This window comes from Artemia franciscana, chromosome 18 (assembly GCF_032884065.1).
Source record: "Artemia franciscana chromosome 18, ASM3288406v1, whole genome shotgun sequence".
Classification (NCBI taxonomy): Eukaryota; Metazoa; Arthropoda; class Branchiopoda; order Anostraca; family Artemiidae; genus Artemia; species Artemia franciscana.
Window position 1 is genome coordinate 4,478,082 of NC_088880.1, and position 13,045 is coordinate 4,491,126.

Sequence of the window (13,045 nt, forward strand, 5' to 3'; positions counted from 1 at the left end):
CAATGTACTGATGCCCTGCAGCACTAAGTTCTGCGCAACTTGTCTATTTTTAAATTACAAATGCAACTGATATCTCAAATGCCCTGAGTACTAATGTACACTCATGTACCAATGCCCTGATGCCCTGTAGTACTAAGTTCTGCACAACTTGTCTATTTTTAAACTATAAATGCAACTGATATCTCAAATGCCCTGAGTACTAATGTACACTCATGTACCAATGCCCTGATGCCCTGTAGTACTAAGTTCTGCACAACTTGTCTATTTTTAAACTATAAATGCAACTGATATCTCAAATGCCCTGAGTACTAATGTACACTCATGTACCAATGCACTTATTCCCTGCAGTACTAAGTTCTGCGCAACTTGTCTATTCTTAAACTACAAATGCAACTGATATCTCAAATGCCCTGAGTACTAATGCACACATGTACCAATGCACTAATGCCCTGTAGTACTAAGTTCTGCGCAACTTGTCTATTTTTAAATTACAAATGCAACTGATATCTCAAATGCCCTGAGTACTAATGTACACTCATGTACCAATGCACTGATGCCCTGCAGTACTACGTTCTGCACAACTTGTCTATTTTTAAACTACAAATGCAACTGATATCTCAAATGCCCTGAGTACTAATGTACACTCATGTACCAATGCACTTATTCCCTGCAGTACTAAGTTCTGCGCAACTTGTCTATTCTTAAATTACAAATGAAACTGATATCTCAAATGCCCAGAGTACTAATGTACACTCATGTATCAATGTACTAATGCCCTGCAGTACTAAGTTCTGCGCAACTTATCTATTCTTAAATTACAAATGCAACTGATATCTCATATGCCCAGAGTACTAATGTACACTCATGTACCAATGCACTAATGCCCTGTAGTACTAAGTTCTGCGCAACTTGCCTATTCTTAAATTACAAATGCAACTGATATCTCAAATGCCCCGAGTACTAATGTATACTCATGTACCAATGCACTGATGCCCTGCAGTACTAAGTTCTGCGCAACTTGTCTATTCTTAAATTACAAATGAAACTGATATCTCAAATGCCCAGAGTACTAATGTACACTCATGTATCAATGTACTAATGCCCTGCAGTACTAAGTTCTGCGCAACTTATCTATTCTTAAATTACAAATGCAACTGATATCACAAATGCCCAGAGTACTAATGTACACTCATGTACCAATGCACTGATGCCCTGCAGTACTAAGTTCTTCACAACTTGTCTATTCTTAAATTACAAATGCAACTGATATTTCAAATGCCCTGAGTACTAATGTACACTCATATACCAATGTACTGATGCCCTCCAGTACTAAGTTCTGCACAACTTGTCTATTTTTAAATTACAAATGCAACTGATATCTCAAATGCCCTGAGTACTAATGTACACTCATGTACCAATGCACTAATGCCCTGTAGTACTAAGTTCTGCGCAACTTGCCTGTTCTTAAATTACAAATGCAACTGATATCTCAAATGCCCTGAGTACTAATGTACACTCATGTACCAATGCACTGATGCACTGCAGTACTAAGTTCTGCGCAACTTGTCTATTCTTAAACTACAAATGCAACTGATATCTCAAATGCACTGAGTACTAATGTACACTCATGTACCAACGCAATGATGCCCTGCAGTACTAAGTTCTGCGTAACTTGTCTATTCTTAAATTACAAATGCAAATGATATCTCAAATGCCCTGAGTACTAATGTACACTCATGTACCAATGCACTAATGCCCTGTAGTACTAAGTTCTACGCAACTTGTCTATTCTTAAATTACAAATGCAACTGATATCTCAAATGCCCTGAGTACTAATGTACAGTCATGTACCAATGCACTTGTTCCCTGCAGTACTAAGTTCTGCGCAACTTGTCTATTCTTAAACTACAAATGCAACTGATATCTCAAATGCCCCGAGTACTAATGTACACTCATGTACCAATGCACTGATGCCCTGCAGTACTAAGTTCTGCACAACTTGTCTATTCTTAAATTACAAATGCAACTGATATCTCAAATGCCCTGAGTACTAATGTACACTCATGTACTAATGCAATGATGCCCCGCAGTACTAAGTTCTGCGTAACTTGTCTATTCTTAAATTACAAATGCAAATGATATCTCAAATGCCCTGAGTACTAATGTACACTCATGCACCAATGTACTGATGCCCTGCAGTACTAAGTTCTGCGCAACTTGTCTATTCTTAAATTACAAATGCAAATGATATCTCAAATGCCCTGAGTACTAATGTACACTCATGTACCAACGCAATGATGCCCTGCAGTACTAAGTTCTGCGCAACTTGTCTATTCTTAAATTACAAATGCAAATGATATCTCAAATGCCCTGAGTACTAATGTACAAACATGCACCAATGTACTGATGCCCTGCAGTACTAAGTTCTGCGCAACTTGTCTATTCTTAAATTACAAATGCAACTGATATCTCAAATGCCCAGAGTATCAATGTACACTCATGCCCCAATGTACTGATGCCCTGCAGTACTAAGTTCTGCGCAACTTATCTATTCTTAAATTACAAATGCAACTGATATTTCAAATGCCCTGAGTACTAATGTACACTCATGTACCAATGCAATGATGCCCTGCAGTACTAAGTTCTGCGTAACTTGTCTATTCTTAAATTACAAATGCAAATGATATCTCAAATGCCCTGAGTACTAATGTACACTCATGTACCAATGCACTAATGCCCTGTAGTACTAAGTTCTACGCAACTTGTCTATTCTTAAATTACAAATGCAACTGGTATCTCAAATGCCCCGAGTACTAATGTACACTCATGTACCAATGCACTAATGCCCTGTAGTACTAAGTTCTGCGCAACTTGTCTATTTTTAAATTACAAATGCAACTGATATCTCAAATGCCCTGAGTACTAATGTACACTCATGTACCAATGCACTGATGCCCTGCAGTACTACGTTCTGCACAACTTGTCTATTTTTAAACTACAAATGCAACTGATATCTCAAATGCCCTGAGTACTAATGTACACTCATGTACCAATGCCCTGATGCCCTGTAGTACTAAGTTCTGCACAACTTGTCTATTTTTAAACTATAAATGCAACTGATATCTCAAATGCCCTGAGTACTAATGTACACTCATGTACCAATGCACTTATTCCCTGCAGTACTAAGTTCTGCGCAACTTGTCTATTCTTAAATTACAAATGAAACTGATATCTCAAATGCCCAGAGTACTAATGTACACTCATGTATCAATGTACTAATGCCCTGTAGTACTAAGTTCTGCGCAACTTGCCTATTCTTAAATTACAAATGCAACTGATATCTCAAATGCCCCGAGTACTAATGTATACTCATGTACCAATGCACTGATGCCCTGCAGTACTAAGTTCTGCGCAACTTGTCTATTCTTAAATTACAAATGAAACTGATATCTCAAATGCCCAGAGTACTAATGTACACTCATGTATCAATGTACTAATGCCCTGCAGTACTAAGTTCTGCGCAACTTATCTATTCTTAAATTACAAATGCAACTGATATCTCAAATGCCCAGAGTACTAATGTACACTCATGTACCAATGCACTGATGCCCTGCAGTACTAAGTTCTTCACAACTTGTCTATTCTTAAATTACAAATGCAACTGATATTTCAAATGCCCTGAGTACTAATGTACACTCATATACCAATGTACTGATGCCCTCCAGTACTAAGTTCTGCACAACTTGTCTATTTTTAAATTACAAATGCAACTGATATCTCAAATGCCCTGAGTACTAATGTACACTCATGTACCAATGCACTAATGCCCTGTAGTACTAAGTTCTGCGCAACTTGCCTGTTCTTAAATTACAAATGCAACTGATATCTCAAATGCCCTGAGTACTAATGTACACTCATGTACCAATGCACTGATGCACTGCAGTACTAAGTTCTGCGCAACTTGTCTATTCTTAAACTACAAATGCAACTGATATCTCAAATGCACTGAGTACTAATGTACACTCATGTACCAACGCAATGATGCCCTGCAGTACTAAGTTCTGCGTAACTTGTCTATTCTTAAATTACAAATGCAAATGATATCTCAAATGCCCTGAGTACTAATGTACACTCATGTACCAATGCACTAATGCCCTGTAGTACTAAGTTCTACGCAACTTGTCTATTCTTAAATTACAAATGCAACTGATATCTCAAATGCCCTGAGTACTAATGTACAGTCATGTACCAATGCACTTGTTCCCTGCAGTACTAAGTTCTGCGCAACTTATCTATTCTTAAATTACAAATGCAACTGATATCTCAAATGCCCCGAGTACTAATGTATACTCATGTACCAATGCACTGATGCCCTGCAGTACTAAGTTCTGCACAACTTGTCTATTCTTAAATTACAAATGAAACTGATATCTCAAATGCCCAGAGTACTAATGTACACTCATGTATCAATGTACTAATGCCCTGCAGTACTAAGTTCTGCGCAACTTATCTATTCTTAAATTACAAATGCAACTGATATCTCAAATGCCCAGAGTACTAATGTACACTCATGTACCAATGCACTGATGCCCTGCAGTACTAAGTTCTTCACAACTTGTCTATTTTTAAATTACAAATGCAACTGATATTTCAAATGCCCTGAGTACTAATGTACACTCATATACCAATGTACTGATGCCCTCCAGTACTAAGTTCTGCACAACTTGTCTATTTTTAAATTACAAATGCAACTGATATCTCAAATGCCCTGAGTACTAATGTACACTCATGTACCAATGCACTAATGCCCTGTAGTACTAAGTTCTGCGCAACTTGTCTATTCTTAAATTACAAATGCAACTGACAAATGCAGCTACAAATGCAACATATATTTCAAATGCCCTGAGTATTAATGTACTCATGTACCAATTTAATAACGCCCTGCAGTGCTAAGTTCTGCACAACTTCTCTATTCTTAAACTGCAGATGCAACTGATATCTCAAAAGCCCCACTTGCGCTGTGTAGAATACTTGGAATATGTATCTGCGAAATAAAATATTCCTTTTGGGTATTCTGACACTACAACCACAATTTTAACCCATTCAAAATTATTTGCGACGGAGATTAAGACTGTGGGTACATTCAACGACGAGTGATTATAAATAATTATGATAAGAGGCTGGGCTTCGCGACTTTTTTTCTGTGCTTAATCATAACTAATCAATGTCTCGACATGGAACGCTCCATTTAGAAGTATATTTCGAAAATTCAAAATAATGGTAACACTATGCTAATCTTAAACAGTTCAATACAAACACTTTCACAGTGAGAATTTAATCAGACTAAATTAATCTTGACTTCTTGTTGTTTGGATTGGTCTGGAGACGCGTTAGCATAATATCACCACCAGAATCGAATTCCCCCCATGCATTTTGTTGTTGCAGCTGAGTTTGAACTCTAAGTCCCGTATTTTCAAGCAGAGATCTAGCCCAATGAGCCACTACAGGAATTGAATAGTCACAAGTGTACTAATTGTAATATTCTAGACGCGGGATTCTATCAAGTTTCAATTCTGATAAGCCTTATCATGCCCCGCCCATTTTAAGTTAACTGTCGACTAGATTCAGGGTGGATCCCTCGTAGTGATCGTAATTAATCATGATTGATTTCCGTGACTGAAATTTTTTCTATGTCACTGACTGAAAAAAAATGTCTGTTCCGCGTTTGTAAAATAATTAGTTATTTTAAACTTTAGTTAAGCGCTGAATTAAAAATAAGTGGTAGATCATATACTATGGGTAACTGATAAGAGTGGGAACGTGCGTTAGTGTCGACAAAAAACTGTTAATGCCACCTAGTCTTTCATGACACTTGGTAATTTCTTCCAGTGTATTAATAAGAATTATTAGTTTAATTTGTGTAATTGGTAAGATTAGGGTAATAATAAGCGTCTGATCGCGGTTCCTGAAAAAAAAAAACGATTATGCAGCTTGAAAAAATGCCAAGTGTCGCCAAACACTAGATGATGTTAATAGTTTTTTTCTTTCTACCGTTCAAACCACACTGCTTAAATCAAAATGAGCTTGTTAGCGTCTCTCAACTAACCTATCTCTGTTAGCCAGCTTGGGACTAATGTTTTACGGAACCGAAAGAATTCGCATTCATTAGGGTAAATACCAAATTTGAGGGAATGCTCATTCATAACATTTGAAATGATGGGCTCTTTGGTAGACCTAGGTCTACCTTGGAACGAAGAAGTTAGGTAGAGGTCGGCTACTTGGTAAGCCTAATATTGTAAATTTAGAGTTTTTTTTTTTTACATTACTTGGCTTGGTACAAGGTAAAAGCACTACTTAATAGATAGATAGATAGATAGATGGATGGATAGATAGATTTATTCACAGGAACGCCCAATTGGGCCATGGTGACATACACAAAACAAGCGAAAAAAATACAGCAACAAAATATAGACTGAAAAGACACTAAAACTAATTATTTAAGAAAATTATCACGATGTGTCACACCTAATCGGACGAACTTTCCAATATGATTTGTATTTATCTAACACCTACTTCTCAAAATTTCCAAAATCCAATCTTTCCTATGCGAGTTACTTGAATTGATTCAATTGTAGGCCCCCTCTTCTTTTCTAAGTCCTTCAACATACACTCCCCATTTGGGGCGTTCTCCGTCAAGACCGCTATTAATGATGGTTAAAGACAGAAAAACGTTACAAATCCGAGCCTTTAATTGTCATTTTTTATAATCACTCGACATAGAATGCACATTCAACATAGAATGACCACAATTAATGATGGTTAAACACAGAAAAACGTCGCAAATCCAAGCCTTTAATTGTCATTTATTATAATTACTCGACATAGAATGCACATTCAACATAGACTGGCCGCAATTAATGATGATTAAATACAGAAAAATGTCACCAATCCGAGCCTTTAATTGTCATTTATTATAATCACTCGACGTAGAATGCACATTCAACATAGAATGACCGCAGTTAATGGCGATTAAACGCAGAAAAATGTCATAAATCCGAAACTTCAATTTTCATTTCTTATAATTACTCGACATAGAATGCACATTCAATATAGAATGACCGCAATTAATGACGATTAAACACAGAAAAATATCGCAAATCCGAGCCTTTAATTATCATTAATTATAATCGCTCGGCATAGAATACACATTCGACATAGAATGACCGCAATTAATGATGATTAAACACAGAAAAACGTCACAAATCCGAGCCTTTAATTATCATTTATTATAATCGTTCTATATAAAATGAACATTCGACATAAAATGACCGCAATTAATGATGAAGAAAAACGTCATAAATCCGAACCTTTAATTGTCGTTTATTATAATCAGTCGACATAGAACGCACATTCAACATAGAATGTCCGAAATTAATGATGATTAAACACAGAAAAACGTCACAAATCCGAACCTTTAATTGTCATTTATTATAATCACTTGACATAGAATACACATTCAACATAGAATGACCGCAATTAATGATGACGGAACACAGAAAAACATCACAAATCCGAGCCTCTAGTGATTGTATATTATAATCACTAGACATAGAATGCACCCTCTGAAATAATTAACCATTTTATAAACATGGAACGGAAATGTTCTAATGAACGGGATCTAATTTTTTTTTAATTCAGTGACACGGAACAGATACAAGTCCAAAAACTTGATCATATTAATTCTAATCACACCATCTGTCTTGCCGCATAGACAACCTATACTTGCCTTTATTTCACAATATTTTACAATCTTTTTCACTTGTTTCTTATTAAGCTTTCAAAAATCAGGTATTAGAACATGTAAGTAAACAAATATAACTTTATTACTTTTCTCTTTAATTATTTATAAGTAATTATATTTATACTTATTATACTGATTATAGTATTATGTTATACTATTTATACTTATTTATAATAGGTATATATATATATATATATATATATATATATATATATATATATATATATATATATATATATATATATATATATATACTAGCTGTTGGGGTGGCGTATACTAGTGGGGTATACTAGCTGTTGGTGGTGTTGGGGTGGCGCTTCGCGCCACCCCAACACCTAGTTGGTGGGGGCGCTTCGCGCCCCCCCCCAAGCCCCCCCGCGCGCGTAAGTCGTTACGCGCCATATTAGTTACGCGCCATTGTAGTTGTGTCCCTATGTCCCACCTGTGAATATAGATAGATATATTATATATATGTTTTTAACTACGTAAAACTTGCGAATATACAACATTCTTTGCTGTCCCATTGTCTGTGCATATAAATAGATTGTCAGGTTTACCGACTCTTGAACATGCAACATATAATGGTCCATGGGAAAACAATCCGTATTCAGATCTATACCTCATGATTCTAATGATTACCCTTGAGCTTTGTTGATGGTGATTGCTAATCGAACATTCCCTGTCCCGGTGTCCCGGTCGTCATTTATATCCCCCTGTGCCCCCCGGCGTCCCCGTTGTAGTTGTGTCACTGTGTCCCGGTCGTCATTTATATTTTTTACTTATGTCCTGGTCATTATGGCTTATGTATGGTCATTTATATTCCCTGTGTCCCGGTCGTCATTTGTATCCCGGTGTCCCGGTCTGTATATACATTCGTTTTTTAGTTTTGTTTTTCTCCTTTATTTTTTTCCTTTTTTATTTTTTTTCTTTTTTAGTTTATTTAGATTTTTAGATTTTTTAGTTTTTTTATTAGTTTTTAGTTTTTTTTCTTTTTAGTTTTTTTGTAGTTTTTACCTTCTTTTTAGTTTTTTTAGTTTTTTTTTTTTACTTATGTCCTGGTCGTCATTTATACTCCCTGTGTCCCGGTGCTTTGTTGATTGCTAATCGAACATTCCTTTTGTCCCGGTCGCTTTCTCTTTGAGTGTCGTCATACCTGGTTGGTGGGGGCGCTTCGCGCCCCCCCAAGCCCCCCCGCGCGCGTAAGTCGTTACGCGCCATATTAGTTACGTGCCATTGTAGTTTTGTCCCTATGTCCCACCTGTGAATATAGATAGATATATTATATATATGTTTTTAACTACGTAAAACTTGCGAATATACAACATTCTTTGCTGTCCCATTGTCTGTGCATATAAATAGATTGTCAGGTTTACCGACTCTTGAACATGCAACATATAATGGTCCATGGGAAAACAATCCGTATTCAGATCTATACCTCATGATTCTAATGATTGCCCTTGAGCTTTGTTGATGGTGATTGCTAATCGACCATTCCCTGTCCCGGTGTCCCGGTCGTCATTTATATCCCCCTGTGCCCCCCGGCGTCCCCGTTGTAGTTGTGTCCCTGTGTCCCGGTCGTCATTTATATTTTTTACTTATGTCCTGATCATTATGGCTTATGTATGGTCATTTATATTCCCTGTGTCCCGGTCGTCATTTGTATCCCGGTGTCCCGGTCTGTATATACATTCGTTTTTTAGTTTTGTTTTTCTCCTTTATTTTTTTCCTTTTTTATTTTTTTTCTTTTTTAGTTTATTTAGATTTTTAGATTTTTTAGTTTTTTATTAGTTTTTAGGTTTTTTTTTTCTTTTTAGTTTTTTTGTAGTTTTTACCTTCTTTTTAGTTTTTTTAGTTTTTTTTTTACTTATGTCCTGGTCGTCATTTATACTCCGTGTCCCGGTGCTTTGTTGATTGCTAATCGAACATTCCTTTTGTCCCGGTCGCTTTCTCTTTGAGTGTCGTCATTTATTTTTTTCTTTTTAGTTCTTACCTTTTTTAGTTTTTTTTAGTTTTTTAGATGAAAATTTTTTTTAGTTTTTTTCTTTTTTTTCTTTTTAGTTTTTTATTGGTTTTTACCTTTTTTTTAGCTTTTTTAGTTTTTTTTCGTTTTTTCTTTTTACTTTTTTTTTAGTTTTTATCTTTTTTATTTTTTTTTTATTTTTATTCTTAATTTTATTAGTTTTCTTTTTCTCTTCTATTTTTCAGTTTTTTCCTTTTTTTTAGTTTTTTTTTTAGTTTTTAGTTTTTTTTAGTTTTTTACCTTTTTTTAGTTTTTTTAGTTTTTTTAGTTTTTTAGCCTTTTTATTTTTTTTTTATTAGTTTTTAGTTTTTTTGTAGTTTTTGCCTTTTTTTAGTTTTTTCAGTTTTTTTTTAGTTTTTAGTTTTTTACCTTTTTTAGCCTAAAATTTTGTTAGTTTTCTTTTTCTCTTCTATTTTTCAGTTTTTTCCTTTTTTTTAGTTTTTTTTTTAGTTTTTAGTTTTTTTTTTAGTTTTTTACCTTTTTTTAGTTTTTTTTAGTTTTTTTTTAGTTTTTTAGCCTTTTTATTTTTTTTATTAGTTCTTAGTTTTTTTGTAGTTTTTGCCTTTTTTTACTTTTTTCCATGACGTCACCTGATCCATCCACAGATCCACACACAGACAACTTATTTTTATATATATAGATTTGTATTTATTTATATTTATATATCTATATATATAAAAATAAGTTGTCTGTGGATGGATGGATGGATGGATGTGTGGATGGATGTGTCAGGTGACGTCACCTGAAAAAACTGGATTAGGTGACGTCAAAACTGAAAAAACTAAAAAAAGGCAAAAACTACAAAAAAAACTAAAAACTAATAAAAAAAATAAAAAAGCTAAAAAACTAAAAAAACTATAAAGGTAAAAACCAATAAAAAACTAAAAAAAAAACTGAAAAAACTAAAAAAAGGCAAAAACTACAAAAAAAAAACTAAAAACTAATAAAAAAAGTAAAAAAGCTAAAAAACTAAAAAAACTAAAAAAACTAAAAAAAGGTAAAAAACTAAAAAAAAATAAAAAATAAAAAAAAACTAAAAAAAAGGAAAAAACTGAAAAATAAGCTAAAATAAAGGTAAAAACCAATAAAAAACTAAAAAAAAAAAGGAAAAAACTAATAAATGACGACACTCAAAGAGAAAGCGACCAGGACAAAAAACTAAAAAAAAAGGCAAAAACTACAAAAAAACTAAAAACTAATAAAAAAAATAAAAAAGCTAAAAAACTAAAAAAACTAAAAAAAGGTAAAAAACTAAAAAAACTAAAAACTAAAAAAAAACTAAAAAAGGTAAAAACTAAAAGAACTAAAAAAGAAAAAAATAAATGACGACACTCAAAGAGAAAGCGACCAGGACAAAAGGAATGTTCGATTAGCAATCAACAAAGCACCGGGACACAGGGAGTATAAATGACGACCAGGACACAAGTAAAAAAAAAAATTAACAAAACTAAAAAGAAGGTAAAAACTACAAAAAACTAAAAAGAAAAAAAAACTAAAAACTAATAAAAAAACTAAAAAATCTAAAAATCTAAATAAACTAAAAAAGAAAAAAAAGGAAAAAAATAAAGGAGAAAAACAAAACTAAAAAACGAATGTATATACAGACCGGTACACCGGGATAAAAATGACGACCGGGACACAGGGAATATAAATAACGACCGGGACACAGGGACACAACTACAACGGGGACACCGGGGGAAACAGGGGGATATAAATGACGACCGGGACAAAAAAACTAAAAAGAAATAAAAACTAAAAACTAATAAAAAAAACTAAAAAATCTAAAAATCTAAATAAGCTAAAAAAGAAAAAAAAAGGAAAAAAATAAAGGAGAAAAACAAAACTAAAAAACGAATGTATATACAGACCGGGACACCGGGATACAAATGATGACCGGGACCCGGGACACAGGGAATATAAATGACGACCGGGACACAGGGACACAACTACAACGGGGACACCGGGGGAAACAGGGGGATAACCTGACAATCTATTTATATGCAAAGACAATGGGACAGCAAAGAATGTTGTATATTCGCAAGTTTTACGTAGTTAAAACCATATCTATATATATATATCTATATTCACAGGTGGGACATAGGGACACAACTACAATGGCGCGTAACTATTATGGCGCGTAACGACTTACGCGCGCGGGGGGGCTTGGGGGGGGCGCGAAGCGCCCCCACCAACTAGGTGTTGGGGTGGCGCGAAGCGCCACCCCAACAGCTAGTATATATATATATATATATATATATATATATATATATATATATATATATATATATATATATATATATATGTTTGTATTATATATTATTATACTTACCTATTATAGTAATTATATTTTTATTCTCTTTACTTATAAATAAGTGAAGAGATCATAATGCCATTGTCTGGTACATACCTCGTAGACACTTCTGCTGGGATTGGCTAGTTCATGACGACTGGGCTGGCAAAGATTAAATTAATGTAAGCAAGTTTGATGTTCAATTTGACTTCTTAAGGAGCAATTGGCCGACATAAAACAGCTTTCCGTCGTTGGATCCGACTTTACAAAAAAAAAAAAAAAACCATTCAGATGTACTGAGGCTATCTAAATAAGTTATCTGGTACCATTATTTTTGAATTTTTTCTCATGCAGTAACAGGGTAAATCGAAATGCACTATTTGCAAACAGACTATTAAAATACTTCATTTTGCAACATTTGTATCTGCATGATTATAGAGTCTGTATATTTTTATTCTAACCTTATTTGGAAAATGTTTATATTCCTTGAAATTGCAAAATTTTATTTTGTTTTAATTTAGTTATGTAATTTTATTTTATTTTATTTTAATTATAGGTGTATACAACAGCTACAATGCAGTGTGCCTGAATGTAAGTTTGGAGAATACTTGCCTAATGTCGGTCGCTGTCCAACCCAAGGAGAAACTTAAGCCCTGTAAAACACTTTATTTGTCTTTCCATTTTAGGGTTCTTTTTCTATTAAACTGTGTTTTTTGTTGGTTTTTATCTTAAACTGTGTTTTATCGTAGTATAGATGGAAGTGTAGAAATAATAGCAAAAAGTGAAGAAATTGCATGTAAATTGTTAGTTTTAAAACACATGAAAGTAGAGAATGTATGGCTCCTTTTTGAAAGGATAGATATTAGAAAAACCTTCAAAAATTACACAAAATACACAAAAACACGATAAAACCAAACACAAAAACTGCGTTTTT

At 34.0% G+C, this 13,045-nt stretch overlaps 1 protein-coding gene across 2 annotated transcripts in view; it reads left to right on the forward strand.

The window, feature by feature from the left end:
• Window positions 1-12,844, forward strand: part of LOC136038521 (uncharacterized) — a 40,644-nt gene extending 27,800 nt beyond the window's left edge. For both annotated transcript variants that reach the window (XM_065721628.1, XM_065721627.1), the window contains exon 6: window positions 12,668-12,844. In XM_065721628.1, coding sequence (XP_065577700.1) covers window positions 12,668-12,761 — 94 coding nt within the window. In that variant the 3' untranslated portion in view covers window positions 12,762-12,844. The remainder of the gene's footprint in view (window positions 1-12,667) is intronic.
• Window positions 12,845-13,045: the final 201 nt, after the last annotated feature.